At 49.2% G+C, this 18,233-nt stretch overlaps 1 protein-coding gene across 2 annotated transcripts; it reads right to left on the reverse strand.

The window, feature by feature from the left end:
• Window positions 1–8,335: 8,335 nt before the first annotated feature.
• Window positions 8,336–15,144, reverse strand: LOC306652558 (GRB2-associated-binding protein 2-like). 2 transcript variants are annotated; one of them, XM_079125391.1, is made up of 5 exons: window positions 14,950–15,144; window positions 13,754–13,832; window positions 12,676–12,770; window positions 9,469–9,591; window positions 8,336–8,749 (listed from the first exon to the last, which is right to left on the reverse strand). In XM_079125391.1, the coding sequence occupies exons 2-5, from the start codon at window positions 13,803–13,805 to the stop codon at window positions 8,696–8,698; spliced, it is 324 nt and encodes a 107-aa protein (XP_078981517.1). In that variant the 5' UTR covers window positions 13,806–13,832; window positions 14,950–15,144; the 3' UTR covers window positions 8,336–8,695. The 2 variants fall into 2 exon arrangements, 1 of the variants encoding a protein (XP_078981517.1); XR_013761451.1 differs by lacking the exons at window positions 12,676–12,770; window positions 13,754–13,832; window positions 14,950–15,144 and adding an exon at window positions 10,409–10,553 and having other exon boundaries at window positions 9,469–9,594.
• Between the last annotated feature and the right edge of the window lie 3,089 nt (window positions 15,145–18,233).

The raw sequence follows: 18,233 nt of genomic DNA on the forward strand, positions 1-18,233 counted from the left end.
AATGCAGACAGAGCCGGCTGCCTGAGTATGGATGGTGTATGCCTCAGGCACACTGAAAACACTTTGCAGGGACTGAGCCACAACCCAATGAAGCAAGACCATCTTCATCTGACTCCACAGCAAGGAAATTAAGGTTTAACAAAGTGAAAACTTCCCATTCCCCCAGGACAGGGGGCAGTGGTGACTTTGAGCTGTACCTCTGACTGCCCTGACTGTGGAAGAGTCCCAAGACTTACAGAAGGTGGAACTCTACCAGACCCCTGAGCTGCTGCCTTCTGGAGACCAAAAACCCTCCAGGTACAGTGAGAATAGCTCACTCCTCTGCCAGAGGTAAATCCACATGTCCAAGGGCTCTCATCCCCGGTTCCTGGGATGAGCACTCATGGGAGACCTCAAGGGACCTAGAGCTCTGGAACAGACAAGAACAGGTTCCTTGGTGTCCAAGGAGTTTCACATCCAGCAATCTCAGTGTCTCACTTTCCTTCTTCATTGAGAAATCCCAGGGTATGATCAAAGCAAGTAACTTACACATGGATCTAGATGGAAAGCATTTGACACTGACTCCTAAGAACAAGCCACAATGGGGACATCTGATGCTTCACCCAACAAGGAGGGAATGGTGAATGTGAAGACTTTCCCTCTCTCCAGGTCAGTGGTGGCTCCAGCAAGCTCCCAGGCAAACAAGGCAGCTTTCCTCCAAGCTCTGAAGTCCACCCACACCTGGGGTTCCAGAGGTCATCAGTGGCTGAGGTGGTAATAGCTTTCTTGCCACCTCTGGACACTGGTGTTTTTAAAGACCTGGCCACCAAAAAGGATGAACCTACAATAGAAGAATTTCAGATCCTCTGGTCTCTGGAACCCCAGGCCAGAGTTCTCCCCAGGCTCCTCCCACTGGATCTGCACCTGGCATGACTCCTTCCACTGCCTCCATGTCCACATCTAGGGTATAAGTCCTGTTCCATCTTGGAGGATGAACCTTCTCCCTGCTGTATCTTCTGCATCCCCTCACCAGCATCTCCAGTTTCTGACATTACTCCAGGGAAGAATGTTGTGGTCAAATTCAAAGTAAAGCTTTGGAGTACAGATAACCTGGAATCCATCAGTAAGTATTGGAGTCCCAGACATAATGGGAAAGGGAATTTGAAGAAGGATCATGGATTACCTAGTCACTGGGGCATCCCAGGATGAAGCCTGCACCCTGGAGATGGCAGACCTCAAAGATTTTTCAAAGGCCTGGGCAACAGAGACTGTGTGCCTTGGCCCCATGGGGAGATGGAAGCTACCCCTAAAGCAAAAGGCACAGGCTGCTGAAACCAGGTGCTTTTCAGGATTTAGCATATGTTGTGAGTTATCTGTGCCATTAACATGGAGAACACGCTTGTGTCTCTCTGGGATGTCAGAACTTGGTGTGTAACAATAAATTCACAAGCTACACCATTCCCTTGGCTTTAATTCACTGAGTACTCAGGGTTCACAAGGGATAATGATGCAACAATCACATGTTCTTTACTCTATTCCAATCTTAATTACTAATAACACTCAAGGCACACACCACACATCATACAAAGATAGAGATATCACAAAATGGCTGAGGAAGGGTTAACAGTGGCCACAGAGTTTAAAGAGTTCACAGTGAGATCAAAGTTGGAGCAGTTACAAATGCAGGTTGCTCAGGGGCAAGAGCAAAGCAGCCCATGGCACAGGGTCAAGGCCAGGGTCCTGATGACAGGCAGATTCACAAGGATGGGTTAAGCAGTAAGAGTCAATTAGCTAAAGTCCCAGGGCCCCTCAATAGTTCACCTGTTGACCTCCTGAGTTCCTGGCCAGTTGACCCTGATGCATCCACTGGGGAGTATGATAAGATGGTGGATCAGTGTGCAACTCTCTGCCACTGTCTCAGGAGCCTCTCCTGGTGTTCAGGTGAGGGGGATACATGGTTAGATAGTCTGAAGTGTCTGGTAAGCTCACAGTCCTGGTTTCCCAGATGTGAGTCTGATACACCTATGTGTCCATGTGCATCTGATAACTTAATAAATTAACAGGTGGTGATTTTTATGAACATGATTACTTTATCCATGGATTTGTGCCTTATGCTTGTACTGCACAGCAGGGGTTATTCTTTTCTTTCTTATTTCTCAGTGTGTGGTACTCAGGTTGAACCCAGTAGCTGGGCACCTTTCCACTGAACTACACCTCAGATCTATATTTTCCATTTTGAGACAGGAGCTCACTAAGTTGCCCAGGCTGGCCTAAAACCTGTGATCCTTCCACCTGAATGTCCCATGAGACTTGGGTACAGATGTGCACCACTGTGCCCTGTTGGGGTCACTCCTCCTGGTCAGTTCTGCATGCCCAGTGTCTGGTGATCATCCACCTGTCCAGCCAAGGATTATCAGCACTTTCATTCAGAAGGGGGTATGTCAAGGCACACTTCCCCCACTATACAAAATGGGGTAGCTCAGGGCTGGGCATGCTGTTTTGCACAGCCTGGAGGGACTTGGCTGGTACAGTCTGCACTCCAAACTCTCCCTTACCCTCTGCTCCTCAGCCTGGGAGTAAGCAACTGAATGGTCACCTGGGGCTACAGAGTTGTAAGATAGGAGTCTATAATCCCTTGTGACAGGGGACCACAGGAGCCACCAAAGTAGGGTGACACAGGTGACCTCTCTGAGTGGATGAAGACCCCCACCTACCCCCAGCACTGTGCATCTGCCTACTGCATGGCTAAAACCTAGGCAGGGAGGGGTTGACCCTGAGTGGGAGGGGCCTCAGTACTGAACTTAATAAGTTGAGCATTTTTGTTCCCTCTCTGGCACAGATAAGCATGTGGACTGTGATTTATACCTGCTTCCTCCCCTAATCACCTACATTCACTGCTTGGGGAGTTTTCTGTTTGCACTTGAACTCTAGAAGCGTTAGAGCAATCATGGATCCATTTTCAAGGTCAGAACGTGTACTGAGTCATGAATTCCCCAACTTCACCGTTTCCCTCCCTTATTTATCCCTTGTCTTGTGTTTTAGCATCATGTTCTATTATCCCAGCATTCACATTGCATGATTCATCATTTCACATGTTTTTGTGTTTGGGATGGGATGCAGGGCTGCAAGCATCTTAGGTAGAGATGAGGTACAATGAGCTGTACCTCAGCTCCTAATATTAGCTCTTAAAGGACTTTGTGCATTTCAGCTAATGTTGTTTTATGCATCACTGGTAGTTTGCAGTTTGTGTTTTAAGACTTTAAGTTATGCCACTTCAAAAACTGTGTGTTTACTTAGCATATGCACCAACAGTGCAATTGAAACAACTTAGAAGCGCATCCACCAAACACAGAAGAAATGGAGATTACAAGGGCAGACTTGAAGAATTCATTCTTAAATCAGCTTTAGTATTAATTGCACATAATAATATTATTTGCTTAATGCTCTAATGTTTAAAATGTTACACAACGTCGTTTGAGAGACATCTAAATCCTGAGATATTCTCAGACACATGTTACATGGAGAGACAGACAAATGGCAGGGTGAGGTATTGATAGGTTTCACTTCAGGGAGACCAAAGGTAATTGGAGAAAATGGAATCCTAGTTGGCTTGTGGCTGGGGTCTGTGCACTTGCCAAAGATGGCCTGCACATCTTCACAGAACTGGAAGGGAGCACAGCAGAGCCCAGCACAGGATGTGGCACTAGGTGGACCAACATGGATGGCAAAGCTCAGATAAAAGTCAGCACAGACCACTTCACTTGTTCTCTGGAAATCTGAGGAGGCTTCTGGGATCAATGTTGGCACAGATCCTTCCAGAGTTGGAGGCAGAGGCCAGGGGTGCTGAACCTGTTCAGAGGCCCCAGGATGGTGATCTGAATGCTTGTCTGCGTCCCCACTTGAGGCTGTGTTGTGCCACATAAGGACAGCAATCCTGCTTCCACCAGTGGGCTGTGGGCTTTCTTTACTTGCAGGATTGACAACTCACCCAGCAGCAGTCACCAGCACATGTATCCAGATGAGGGTCCAGGCTCAAGTGTTGGGTCAGCAGAGATGGGCAGCTTCTTGGTGACACAGCCCCCACCACAGGCTCCTGATCTCTTCCTCCTGGAGAGGTAAACCCTGGAAGCCACTGTCTTGCATGCTCCTCTCTGTGCAGCATGAGGTCGGGAAGTAACTGCTTTACAGCATTGCCACCTCAGAATCTGCAGATGCGGGCCCTTCTTTATGGATTTCTGAAAACTTAAAAGTCTCTCCAGCCTGCATCTTCAAAAACAGCAGTATTTTTTCTTTCTTTTGTGGTTTTCTTTTGGTACTGGGGTTTCAGCATTAATTCCCAGGGGCACTATAGGTCTGATCTACCTGCCCAGCCCATTTCATTTTTGATTTTCAGACAGGGTTCAGTGAGACTGGCATCAAACTTTCCATCCTCCTACCCAGCCTGTCATGCTACATAGATTACAGGTGTGCATTAGTGTATCTGGCCAAAAATCTGCCATTTTCCACTCAAACAAAAGAACATTCCAAGAACTAGAGTAGATGTGGGCATCCTGTCCTTTTATCCTGATTCTAGGTTCAGGGTTCACCCTTGCCTGTGATCAGGCCAGGGTCCAGCAGCCTCTTCCTGTCTTTTATTTCCAAGAGAGATGTGGTTGTGTTTTTGAGCAGCATCATATCCAAGCTGTGCATTTTTGTTGTTGTAGTTTTGTTTTCATTTTTTTCTGCTTTGTTTGTGGTCCCAGGGATTGAACTCCAGGACACTCAACCACAGAGCCATATCCCCTGCCCTCTTTAAAATTTTCTTTAGGGACAGGGTCTCACTGATTTGCTCAACACTTACTTTGGCTGAAGCTGTCCTTTAACTTTTGATTCTACTTCCTCAGTCTCCTGAGCCACTGTGATTACAGGCATGTGCCACCCTTCCCAGTCACATTCTGGTTTTGAAGGGGCTGATGAGAGGGTGAGAGGTTATGGTTGATGGCATCTATGCTGTGGACTGTCAGAGATGGAGAGAAGATGACCAAGGCCTCCAGGCTGGGGAACAGGCTGGGGGACTGCAGAGACAGAGGGGGTTGACAAATTGTGATGGAGCGGTCTGAGGTCCACTGGAGGGGAAGGTCTCACCAGCACTCATCCTATTCCAGTGGACATCTGACTTAACCACAGCAGGGGAGATGAGGACCAGGTCCCCAGGGTGGAGGGGTCTTCCTAATCTTGGAGCTGAAGTTCAGGGGACACAAGGCAGGTGCTCAGTGAGGGCAGAAATGCAGGGGACACATGAGAAAGGGGTAGCAGACCTCACTTTACATGCTCTGCTGGCAGAAACACCCCAGAGTTTAAATCCTGGGTCACAGAAATGCACTCAACATCATCTTCATGGTTTGCTCAGCCTCATGGAACAGTCTTGACCCTCTTGCTCCTCTGACTCTAGTGCCTCCTGCCATCCTGGCTGGGACCTGAGGACCTGGACTCCTTCAGTGCAGTGTGACTGTCACAGTGACGTGCAGGTGTTTGAATGGAGTATCCAACAATTTCTCAGGGTAGCTTCTGTGTCCTCCATGAAGCCACCACCCTGATGAAGGTCACAAATGTACCCTTTCCCACCTTTCCCACAATCCCCACCCTAGAACCATGTATCTGCTTGTCACTAGCTGTTTCTAGAATATGATGCACACCCAGTACAAACTGGTTTCATTTTGCATGTTTTCTCTGACTCCACTTACTCTGGATAAACACTGCACCAGGAGTTCATTGGACTTGCTGAGCTGTGTTGTGTGATGTGGGTGGGTGGCCTTCTGTGGAGGACACTTGGGTGTTGTGGTTGGGCAGTTATGGAGAAGGCTGCTGGGAGCTTCCCTGCACATGCATGCTCTGTAGCCTCACCTTGGCTGCCCTGGTGCACAGGAGGATTGCAAATGTCCAGGTCATGTGAGGTGTGGGTGGACCTACTGTCCTCAGTGACTGTGCCTTCCCAGCACGTGGGTACCTCCTGCTTCCTGACTTGGTACTTATGACATTCCATTTCCCTTCACACTTCAGATGGGTACTTAAGACATCTACTGTTTCATATTCATGCTCACTGGCTCCGTCCAAATGCACTTTACTCCTTCAACATGTGTGTAACACATTCATTATGAATGAGTCTGAAATCTAAACTCTGTTTTTCTTTCCTGGGTTCAGGTTGACCCCAGCGCCACCTAAGTGTATTCTCTGCCTGCTGGACAGTGCTGGTCTGGAGAGCTTGGTGTTCTCTTTTCGTGGTAGCATAGACAGATTGCTCCCTACCAGCCTCAAAGATTTCCTACATGTGAATAAAAGTATGACCAGCCTCGTGCCTGGATGGGAAGACCTGGACAGCAGAGCTGAATGGCAGGGAGGACAGAGTCAAGGTGCATGCTAGGGGGGAGGAAGGGGAAAGGGTCTCAGGCCAAGACATGCCCACTACACACTATGCATGCTTCCCTGCAAGGTGGAGACTATCATGCCCTGAGAACTCTGGGCTGCCCAGAACATCTGCTGCTAATACCTACTTACTTCCTTCTCTGTGAGATCTTGTAGAACTGGAGGGTGGATGGTGACCTCCACTGGGTTGGACATGGGCACAAGCCAGTGGCTGGCTGGGAAGAGAGCTCCCTGTGGCTCCGGGTACTGCAATTCAGTCCTCCCTTTAGCACCACCCCATCCCTGGAGCTGTAGAGGAAGTCCAGAAGGCCCTGGAACAACCCTGACCACAAGCCTGGCCATCAACTATGGGGAGCTGAGCAGTGGGAGGCAGGGACAGAGGCGCCACCAGCCTGACATGAGGAGCTAACTGCTCCTGCTATGGGTGGAGCTGTGTTTTGGCTCCAATGTCACCCATCCCTAGAGATTTCAGAGGACTCCCTTCTGCTATGTCAAGAGACCTGAGTTGGCAGACACTAGTGTACTTCCATTTAATGGATCAGAGAAAGACTCTGAAATAGAAAACTTATTCTTGCTCCCAGTCAAGAAGAGTACCTGACTCCTGTTAGAGTGACTTCAGCCTGGCATGGCACACTGGCCTTCCTGGGATCGTCTGGGAGAGGACCCTGAGGTCACACCCTGTTGAGAATGCATGAGCCACATATGGCACCATCACCACTTAGCCTCACCCACAGTGGGAACCAGTGAGTGTGGATGCCACTTTCAGTCCCTCTGTTAAGGTAGGCAGAACATTTGTAATGGTGTACAATTCCCTGCATGCTGCTGGCCAATGTGATATGTCACCAGGAAAACACAACCCATTTGATTCTGTTCAGGACCTGAGACCAGTTTCCTTTCCCTCCTGACATGCTGAGAGCAGGTGGATACTCATGGCATCAATCCCTGACCACAGCTGTGCCTGAACTCTGGTCCCACTGCCACACACACATGGCTGCCTGTACTTGTTACTCCTCCCTCTGCTCCACCCTGCACCATGCTCAGCTTCCACCAGCCCTGTGGCAGTGTGCCTGCATCTGCTGTGCGGCCTCATCTGTCTCACAGCCCACCAGGAGGCCTTTGCTGCACTGACTGCCCAACCTGCTCTGCTCTCCCTGGTCCCCAGTCCTGCATCAGCTCCATCCACATGCTCCCTCCCACAGCCCATGATGCTGGCACTTTGATGCTAGAGGTGGGTTGGGGCCCCAAAAGGCTGGGAAAAGAACAGCCCCCCAGGGGCAGAAGATAGGCAATTCCAAAGGTCTGTACCAACAAATGTCTGCAGCCTTGCTCTGAGCTATGTGCCATGGCTGTTCCTCCTGACTCTCCTCCTGCTGCCTTGTGATGGTAGCTGCTGTTACCCTGCCACAGTCTTGGATTGAAAGGACTTGGTGGGTGTCAGCTGCTCCTGCTCTTCTGGGATTCTGTCCTTCATTCTCTTGACTTTTTCCGTAACTGTTCTTTTCATAGGTGACTCTGCTTATCCTACTAACAACTGGGATGAAATGTTCACAGTGACCTGGTCTGCAGGTCCTTGCTTCTGATCCAGAGAGCCAACTGATACTATTCTGGGACTGAATGCTGAGGGAAGAGTGTTGAGTTTGAGAGGGAACTTGGGTGTGAATCCTGACCCAGAGCCCGGAATCAAGTTGGAAGTATCCATGGTCCTGGGCACCACAGGAAACAAAAATAACACTTGGAGACTAATTGGCTCTGCATGTAGGGCAAGAAGTTTATTCTACGTGCCAAAGGGGGCATACAGCAATCAACACTAAAAGAAAGGACACCAAGAAGGCCATCTACTGGTCTCTTTATCCCTGAAACAAGTGGTGCTTGATCATGGCCCACTGGTCAGGATGACTGCATAATCTTGGGCATGAAAAGATACTGAGGAATTGAAGCTGAGGAAGTGAGATGTAGAAGGGCAGCCATTATAAGAAAAGCACATCAGGAAGTGAGGTGTTAACATGGAGATTCTCTGGTTTGACAGAAAGGACTGATAAGTTTGTCCTTTATCAATATTCAGGTCTGGAGGGTCGTGGACTGAGCAGTGGCAGAGGTCTGGCTTTGCTCACAGAAATCACAGCTATCTTGAGTGTCCAAGGAAGCACCTGAGTGAGCCCTGACCTTCCAGGAAAGGGCTCAAGTCCCTGGAGTTGAAGCTGAGTGGGAAGGAGGAGGGCAAAGACCAGGCATAGCTTGCTGCCCTTGGCAGGACTGGGTACTGTCCCATGGCTGCCCATTCTTTCATGGTGTGCTGCAGGTCCTGGGTCTTCTCTCAGTACATCTCAATGTAGTTGTCTTCCTCAGAAGCAGCAGATGACCTGGATGTCTGAGGAGAGAGTAGCTGAGTCACCAGTTAGGCAGAGATGGGATGAGCCGAGTGCTCCCAGATGAAGGGGAGAGGAGGTTGCCCTGCCTGCCTCAGAAACCCTCTTCTATTGAGCATGGGCTTCAGTCTAACCTCAGAGCACACTGTCCCCAATTTCGAGATGACAGGTCCTGTGAGTAGCCTAAGATCCTGCCTGAAGGTACTGGGCCCTTCCATGGTTTAAATAATCCCATGCCACCATCTCTACCCACATCATCCATCTGGATGAGGTTCAGGGTTCCAGGATCTCTCTGTGCTCCCTGGATGTGGAAATGTGCCCAAGTCCATCCCTCCAGCACTCATCCTGAGGGAGGAGGCATGAGGTGTGAGCCACAGGGCCTTCTGTGGGCTCCCTGGAGAGCCCTCAACTTTGAAAGAGAGAGCTCCATCCTCCTGTACTGACTGCCTGGTCTCTTCTCTAGGTGCTGTGCCCCAAAGCCTGCCCCACAGTGAGAGCTCCTCAGACAATAACTCAGATAAGGAAGCAGGGCCCTGAGTTCCTACTGTCACTGACTCATAACCCTGGGATAGCTGGGGTTCTGTGTGAAAGTGAGAGGCAGTGCAGATGGCAGGACCCTGTGCCTTGATGGAGACACCAGCTAAAGTGGGGTGAAGTCTCTAGGGACTATAGGGAGAGAGACCAAGGGCTGACTTCCCCGAAGCCCTGATCTCCCAGGCACCTTGTGGCTGGCACTTGGGTCACTCAGCTGGATGTCCCAGGCCACACAATTGACACTGACAGGGCTCTTCTCAAGGACTGGGCTGCTGGTGCCACAGGGAGCAGGAGATGCTGCCCCTGGATTCTGCTATCACAAGAAGAAAAAGGCAGTCAGTGAACACAGTGGTACAGCACTGCCCATCCACAAGTCCCTCTGTGTGGCTTTGTAGCAGACTGTGATGCTTCTCGTACTGGTTAGAACATGGAGAGTCTGGTTCAGAGAGGTGCAGTGACCTGCCCATGGTGACACAGCTGTGCAATCATGGCCCCAGGTCTGCTTCTCACCTGCTATTTTAAAGACATGAAGACAGCAGGTTGATTCTGGATGCTCAGTAGGGTTTCTGTGGCATTTCTAAATCAGCTCGTTGGACACTCCTACCTGTGGCCTAGAGTGGGTGGTCACACTGGAGCAGCCTGGACTCCTCCACGGACCCCCTGGACATATATCTAGTATTCTTCTGCAGTCCCATGCAATGACACAGGTGGAACCTGTATTCTGTGACCAGGTGCTGGGTAGCTACGCCCTGTAAGCCAGGATTTCAGGGAGGACCCCCATGCTCTGCCTGTGCTCACCACATAGTGTGGACTGCACCCTGTGCCTCCCTGCTTCCAGCACCACCCTGTGAAGGCAGTGATCCTATTACCTGCACCACAGTCAGGAGTCTGAGACTTCCCTAGGAAGCATGCCTTCCCCACAGCTAATGATGGGGCCCTGTGCTCAGGAAGGACTTTCAGCCAGACTATACCCCAAGGCCTTAGGGATCTGGGCAAAGGCAAGTGAGCAGAGTCTCAAGGAGCAGGGAATGGGCCCTGGGGAGCTCACAGCAAAGACAAGCATTCCCTCATTGGGTCCCAGGTGCAGGTTGGTGGTGCTCTGTGTGGGGGTGCACAGGTCCTGAGACCTCAGTGCAGATGCTGTGGAAGGATGAGGAGGAGTCTCAGGTGCATGCTCTGACCTCCAACTGGTCTGAGCTTCATGCCATGCCCAAAGTAAGATCTGACTGGAACACAACTGTCCCCCTTCATGAACCAAGGTACCAAGCCTCAGGAGACCTATGAGTCAACAGCAGCAGTGATTCATGTCCACCCCTCCTGACACTCAGGTCAAAAACAGTTGATTCATCTCACTTTCTCCCCAACCTTGAAAACAGATGTTCACATGGGCCTGGGTGACTGGGAAGATGGCTGGCCAAGGACACTGCCACATGAATCCGAGGCTGCTGGCTTTGCTGGAACAGGAGCAAGAACTCAGTGACCAGACAAGCAACAAAACACAAGTGCAGACACACAGTATGTTCATGGAGGAAATTCATGGCCACTCCAGCTTCACATGGGGAAACTGAGGCACAGTCTCACATTGTTCTTCAAGTTCCCAAATCTATGTATTTCCTATGTTTATCTATGGTAATCACATGTCCAGCATCCAAAATGGTACAAATAGTCTAGCCATAGGTTTTTCTACCCAGGCTTATGATTTTATAATATACATCAAGAGGGTGTATCTGGAGTGGAGTTGGGTCACTGGTACCATTCCCCACTGACGCCGTGCAGGCTTGCAGGACACTGTGGAAGGGTGTGGCTACACAAGCCCTGCAGCTTGAGCTTCAAGCACTGGGACTGAATCCCTGTTAGCCAGCCCAGTAGCCTGCTGGTGCTCTTGCTTCTGTTCCTCCCCTGCAGCCCTGTCACTGGGCCATGGCCTATAGAGTCAGGCAGTATAGACCTGGGCCTCAGATCCCCTCCTCCTGGTCCATGCAGGGACCAGAACTGACTGCAGTGAACACCTGCAGTGCCCAGTTCCTATCCTGGGGGCTCTCCTCCCATAACCTAGGAGGAGGTACTTCCCCTTTCACGGATAAGAAATAAGATTGAGCTTCAATGATTTACCCAATGACTTAACCCCAAGTCCAGGATCCATCTGATACCTGAGAAAGCAAACAGAGCCTAGATATTGTCCAGATGTGGGACAGGGAAAGAGTGTACTTACCTTTACAGCCTGGCTTGACACTACAGTCTGCAGCAGGAGGCTGGAACTCACTTCCTCTGACAAGGTCTTCGTGTGAAAGGCAGGTTGCAGGTGAGCAGCTAGGAGGGTCAAAGTGAGGGCTCCCTGGGCTCCTGGGGTTATTGCTATTCTGAGAATTCCCACCTACTCTCTCCATGCCCAGCAGGATGGATGGAAGTGTGATCATGGGCATATATTCATCTCCAGAACCAGCTTCATCCACATGGCTAGTATCTGTTTCTTCTGCCTAAAGATAGGAGAATGAAGGAAACAGCCAACACTGACCAGAAGAAACAGGAAGGGTGTGAAGATCAATATTCAAGTTAAGTTAGGTACCACTGTGTTGGGCACACTGTGACTGTGGAGCCTGCAGAGATGAAGCAGGAAGAAGTCTGAATGGAAAGAGAGGATGTATGTGGGCCTCATCCAGCTTTCTTGGGATCCACCATCATCTGGGGAAAGTCTTATTTAAAACACTCCTGGTCTCTGGGTGGATTCACTCCAGAGGCCTGATGGGCAGGGACAGCCCTGCAGACTGCATGGATTGGTTGTGCCTCCAGCCTTACCATGCCAGTTCACCCTATCAGAGCTGATCAGGGGGAAGTATCATATGGGCAGTCCTGGGCCTGGAACATGGGCCTAGGGCTATGGTGTATGCTCAGAAGTTTTCAGCTTGTGTCACAAGCTGCAGTGGAGGTGAACACCTCAGCTGCCTGCTCAGCCCTGCGCCTACTGCTAGGCACATAGCTGAGATATTTCTCATCTGTATTTCACAGTCCTCAGATGCCAATCTGATTGCTGACACCTTGGCAGTTCCCAGAGCCTTCCACAGAGTCTGGGCTCTTGCATTTGAGTGCCCATCCTTTTGTACATGATTCAGCACCTGCTGCACCATTCCTGTTCTAGGAGAGTCTCTGTGGGTGAGGATATTGGAAGGAAGACCATCACCCAGCCTTTCCTGCTCTGCCCACCAGCTGATTCAAGGAGCCTGTGCCCAAGTCCAACTCACCACATTCCTTTCTTCCAGAATAGGGACTCTGCAGTGACACAAGTCCCTGAATTGAGGTAAGAGCCCAGGCCGAATCCTTCCAAGGAGCTGCCATCACTGGGGATGTGCTGATAGTTCATCCAAAGTGTCTGCAGAGCCACTCAAAACCCAGTCACCTGGTGAAAGTTGTCTCCATGGGCCCTGGAGTCAGCAGAAGGTTCTGCACTCTTTGTGCCCCACAGGTAGTTCTTGCAGGCCTCAAGGAAGGAAGCTGTGACAAAGGATGTCAAACCCACATGGCCTAAGTTGGTCCTGCTTGGACATTTCTCATGCCCTCCACAGTCACTCTGGGTCTTACTAGTCCTCCAGAGGACACAAACCCTGATCACCCAACCTGACCAGCACAGTGGACAATGCCAGCTTCAAGCCTGTGCAGCCCCCACAAGCCACAATGAAAATGTGGCCAATGGTTTTTATATGTTTGTTTTATCTTCCCAACTGGAAGTGAGCTCCAGAGGGGAGGAGCATGTTTTCAAACAACTCTGCCTCAGTTCCAGGCCAGGGGGATGAGCACAGAGCTCCAATCCAGATGCCAGGACCCTGTGGCTGAGTCATTCCTGCCACTGAGGATGCTGAGTATGTCTCTTAACCTTGGGCATCACATGACAGGGAGATGCAGCTCCCTGTCCTGCCCAACTTCCTAAAGAGCAGGATGTATGAAAGAAGGCTGTGCAGGTTCTGGGGTGCAATGCCAATACAGACTGTTCCTGCATCAAGCAGATGAGGTGTCCACAGAGCTGGAAGGTACTCAGGGAAAACCAGTAACAGCAGAAGGAAGGACTTCTAATGGACTTTCAGACTTCAATCACAGAGATGCAAGTGGAGCTTAGAAAATACGGTTATGTTCTTATATTTTTAATAGTCTGTTAGCACCTCTAGGTTTGGCTGCAATTTGAACTGAGGTATATTTCATTTTAATTCTTATTTTGATTTTTAACTGAATAATATGCTACGATTTGAGGCATAGTGAAGCTTGTAACATACTGTACTGTTGGTTAACCAAAAGGTTGGTACTCCCTCAGTGAGCAGGGACTTTTCCAAGAACAAGCTGGGATCACAGAGGAGGCCTGCATCCCAAATGTCAGTGACCACAGGTGTTGAAAGTCTTTCTTGGGCCTGGGTGATGAGAGCCAGCAAACTGTGAGGACTCTGTTACCTCCCTCTCCCCTGGTCTGAACTGGGCTTGATACTGACCTTGGTGATGGTGGCTGCTGTCCACTGCGTGGTAGACTCTGTGGCAGGGCATGGTGGCAGCAAAAGAGACTGATGTATCCTTCTTCCTGACCACAGGGTCCTTGGAAGTGCAGCTCTGTTGAGGTGTTTCTACCTGGCTTGGCTTGTGGGGAGGAGACGGGGTGGACATGGCTTTGTTCCCTCTAGCAGCTACTGCCACAGGGCTGTGGTTTTTATCCATAATAGATGTTGTAGGGATCTGGAAGGCTGAGAGTGGTGTTTTTATGGATGCCATGAAGATGTATGGATCCGTCCTGCCTGTGGGGCTTCCTGTGATGTGGCTCCTGGAGTCCACCTGCTGTGGGAAGCTGCAGCTGTGATGTCCAAATCTCAGGCTGTGCCAGTGTGACTTGGATGGGATACAGAGGCCTTGGGCTTGACCATGGATCCCAGGGACACAGGGACACCCTGGGCAACATTCTGGGTGGCAATGTCACTCTTCACAAGGAATGAGTTCCTAGAGGCTTGAGAGACATTGTTACTCCTGAAAGAGGAAGAAGAGAAGTCCAGGGATGAGCCCAGGAAGGAAGCTGGGGTTGCAGAGCCCCATGCACTGCAGGGGTGGAAGAAGCTAACTGAGTCTTGACAATTCTGAATTCTACCTGGAACCTGCATTTCCCAGCTGTGACTTTCTCTCAACCAGGGATGCAACTGCAAACTCATAATTAAAAACATGCTGGACGTAGGCTGGGGTGGTGGCTCAGTGTTACAGTGATCACCTAGCACATGTGAGGCAGAGTGATTCTCAGCACCACACAAAATAAATAAAATAAAGGTACTGCGTCCATCTGTGACTAAAAAATATTTTTAAAAAAATGCTGGACGTTTCTCCTGAACTGGACTCTAGTGCATCTGCCAGGTGTATACTCATCCAGTGTTTGCCTCAGTCCCCACCAACCCATGTGCCTTTGCTCAGCTGGGTCAGTCATCTCCGCACCCCAGCAGGTGTCTGCATGCCTCCTACACTGCCTGCTTACTCACTGTGTGTCCACCTTCTCTACATCCCACCAATGTTCCCAACATCCCTCACACTGCCTGCTTACTCACTGTGTGTCCACCTTCTCTACATCCCACCAATGTTCCCAACATCCCTCACACTGCCTGCTTGCTCCGCAGTGTCCATCTTCGTGCACCCGAGCTTTTATGCCCAACCCCACTCACTGCCTGCTCCTCACTGTGAGTCGAGTCTTCCCTGCACCTCAGCAGGATTCGCCATGCCCCTCAAATGGCCTGCATGCTCTATGTGAGTCAGACTTCCCTGCACCCCTGCAGGTTGCCCTATGCTCCAACATGCCTGCTTGCTCAGTGGGGTCAGACTTTCCTGCACCCTCCCACTGTCTGCTTGCTCTCATTCCAAGGCCCCAAGAGGAAACACACTGGAAAGCAATATGGTGAATTTGACAGCAGCCTGGGTGGTGTCAGAGAGAAACCAGCAAGCCCTGCCATCTCTAAGTGTTCACAGGAGTTAGCTCATGGGCTAGGGTTCTGTATGCTAGGAGGAGAAATCTGAACCAAGTCACAGATCTATTTTCTACCATGCGTTACACCCTATAAAGAGGCATTCAGAGCAGAAAATAACTCTGTGTCAAATGGAAAAAATCTATAGCAAGATTCCCATTTTGGAACAGTATTCAGGATAGAAAAGGTATTCATCATTATTTTTTAAAGTCAGTCACGTGGTAAAGAGGAACCAAGAGGCAGGTCTGTGTCAGGTTCCTCTCCAGTGTCCTCTCCTGGACAGTACCACTGGGTCTCTATTGATAAGGTCCACCTGGCTCCCCAGTGTGACATCTTATGCTTCACAAGGGATTCTGTTCTGTGTTGGTGTTCTGGGGAACTCGAGGGTGAGGTTTGAAGATCCAGGTCTGATTTTTCATCCTGTATGTTAGGATTCCTTATGGGATTGTATTGGGGAGGAAAGAGTCAATATTCACAGCAGCAACTCTCAGCTTCTGGAGGCCTCAGGGTCTTGATGCATTTGAGGAGATCTCAGATGCATAACAAGCAGACAGCTGTTACTAGAGCACCATGAGGCTCAGGCCCACCCATGGGACATCTGCCTTGTGGAAGCTCCTCAGACCTCAGGAGCTCATATGAAGAAGCAGCCAGCAGCTTGCTAGAAGGAAGAAAGGCAGGTGTGCAGGCCAGGTCCATCTTCTGTCAACATGATCCTGATGGTTGGATGCTCCATGTCCATCCCCAGGGTTCACTGACCTCCCTAGGCCTCTGCATTCCAACCATCCCAGGCACCAGATCAACAGATGTGGGTGGTTATGATGGTAAACTTTATGTCATGTCCTTCATAGATTATTTTTTATAAAGAAGTAAAAGGTATTCAGGAGAAGGAAGAAGAAGAATGAAAATAAACTGATGGCCTATCAGAATGAACTGGGGTCAGGAGGCTATAGAGTGCCACCTTTACATGCTGAAAGAAAAATGTGGTTTTTAAATTTGAAGCCACCAAAATCTCTGTGATCCCAAAGCTGGGCATGGTGGCCATACCTGTAATCCCAGTGATTCAGGAGGCTGAGACAGGGGGATTGCAAGTTCATGGGCAGCCCTGCAACTTAGAGACTCTATGTCAAAATTTTAAAAAAAGGGCTGTTCTATTTGCATACATGATTACATGACCAATGTAATTCTACATCTTGTACAACCACAATAATGAGACGTTCTACTCCACATATGTATAGTATGTTAAAATGCACTCTATTCTCATAAGAACAAATAATAATCACTAAAACAAGAAGCGTTGGGGTGTAGCTCAGTGTTAGAGCACCCTTGCAACCAATCGCCAGTACTAAAGCAATGAAGGTGACATAAAGATACCTGAGATAAATGGGCAATATGTCATAGGGGCCTTCTCTGGCAGGAGAAGGTGAAGCAGCCAAGGAGAAAGGAAACCAGGGGAAGACTCACTAGAAAATTTTTAACTTTTTCTTTTCATACATGTTTTAATCCAGTAAAACATGGATTTTCAATCTTGTGAATATTTCAATGAAATTGATACAGGTGCATTACAGTCAAGACTGTAGATGTAGACACCTTTTATATGTACTTTCTAGATAGATGAAAATATACATGGATATTTTCAAATGCTTCAATTCACCTATTACTTTTATCAAAAGTAATCCTAAGACTGCAGCATTTATTTCAAAGTGACCATAAACAGTGTGTATGTTGCTCATTTTTACAGGTTTCCTATATGCAGAACAATGGGGCATATCTGTTGCATGACCTGGGGGAGCCAGGCACTCTCAATCTAGTGACATGCACACTTCTGGGGTCAACCATTTCTTCTGGTCCCCTGCTTCTGCCTGAAGAACACCCTAGACATGCTCTCAGGGAATATGCCTGGAAACTCTCCTCTTCTTTTTTAAGAGAATGTCTTTTTTTCACATTTATGAAGGGTCTTCACAAACAGATTTCAGAGGCTTTCTCCACTTCTGCAATAATTTCATGAGTGTTTTCCTTTCTGATGTTGACTGTAGTTATATAAGGCTTTAGAATCAGTATCTGATAAATCCAGAATGTGGGTTGTGTTCAGATTGGCCTCTGTTCCTTCCTTAAGACTCCGGTTCTCTGTAGGTTGAGAAAGTCTGGATTGTCTCCTGAATGTGGTGGCTGGCATGGTGTGTGGACTCTGGGTTTTCACAATCCTTTGGAGAATGGACAGTTTTGTTTCTGCAAGAAAGTGTCCTGTTCATGTCTCCCCTGTGTCTAGCAGTTAATCTGTGTCAAAGACTTTCCTTTGTGGTTTGCTTACTGAACCTGGGAGCTCTCCAGCTCTCAGCTAAATCAGAGAAAAAACAACCACATCAAGAACAAGACTCTGCATGCTCATGCATGAGTGTAAAGGAGGCAGCACCAGGGCACAGACCCCAGGGTAGCACAACAGGAGCATCTGTGGGACAGGCAGAGCCCAGCCTCCTGCTGTTCCTACACACACAGAAGGGTTGTGGTCACCATGCACTCTTCATGGGCCTCCCTGTGATGCACACTTCATCACCCAAAGACTGCTTTCCAGGATGTGATGTTTTACTTATGAAGTAGAGGTGACTGCATTTAATACTCTCCTGCACATGTGCCTGTTCCTCAACATATGGAATCTGCCCCTGTCATCAGGGAAGTTTCCTCACTGAGTTCTGGAGCAGGATGAACTGCTGCCCTGCCTCAGATAGTCTGGTTTCCATCATCTTGCTTTTTCTCACTCTGCCTTCCTTGTGTCTCCACTGAATATGTAGTTCTGAAAGCCGAGCTACCTTCCCAACCACCCATATTTTCTTAATTTTACAGCCTTGCAGACTACCTTTATATCTCCTAGTTTACTGGAGTATCTGTCAATGCTGTAAGACTGAGAACATGGACCTACAATGCTTTCCCAGCTGTAGGTAGTTCCATGTCCTCTGCTACACTCTCTGTAGGGTGTGGTCTGTCCACC

This window comes from Sciurus vulgaris, assembly GCF_902686455.1.
Source record: "Sciurus vulgaris genome assembly, contig: HiC_scaffold_280_arrow_ctg1, whole genome shotgun sequence".
In the NCBI taxonomy this organism is placed as follows: domain Eukaryota; kingdom Metazoa; phylum Chordata; class Mammalia; order Rodentia; family Sciuridae; genus Sciurus; species Sciurus vulgaris.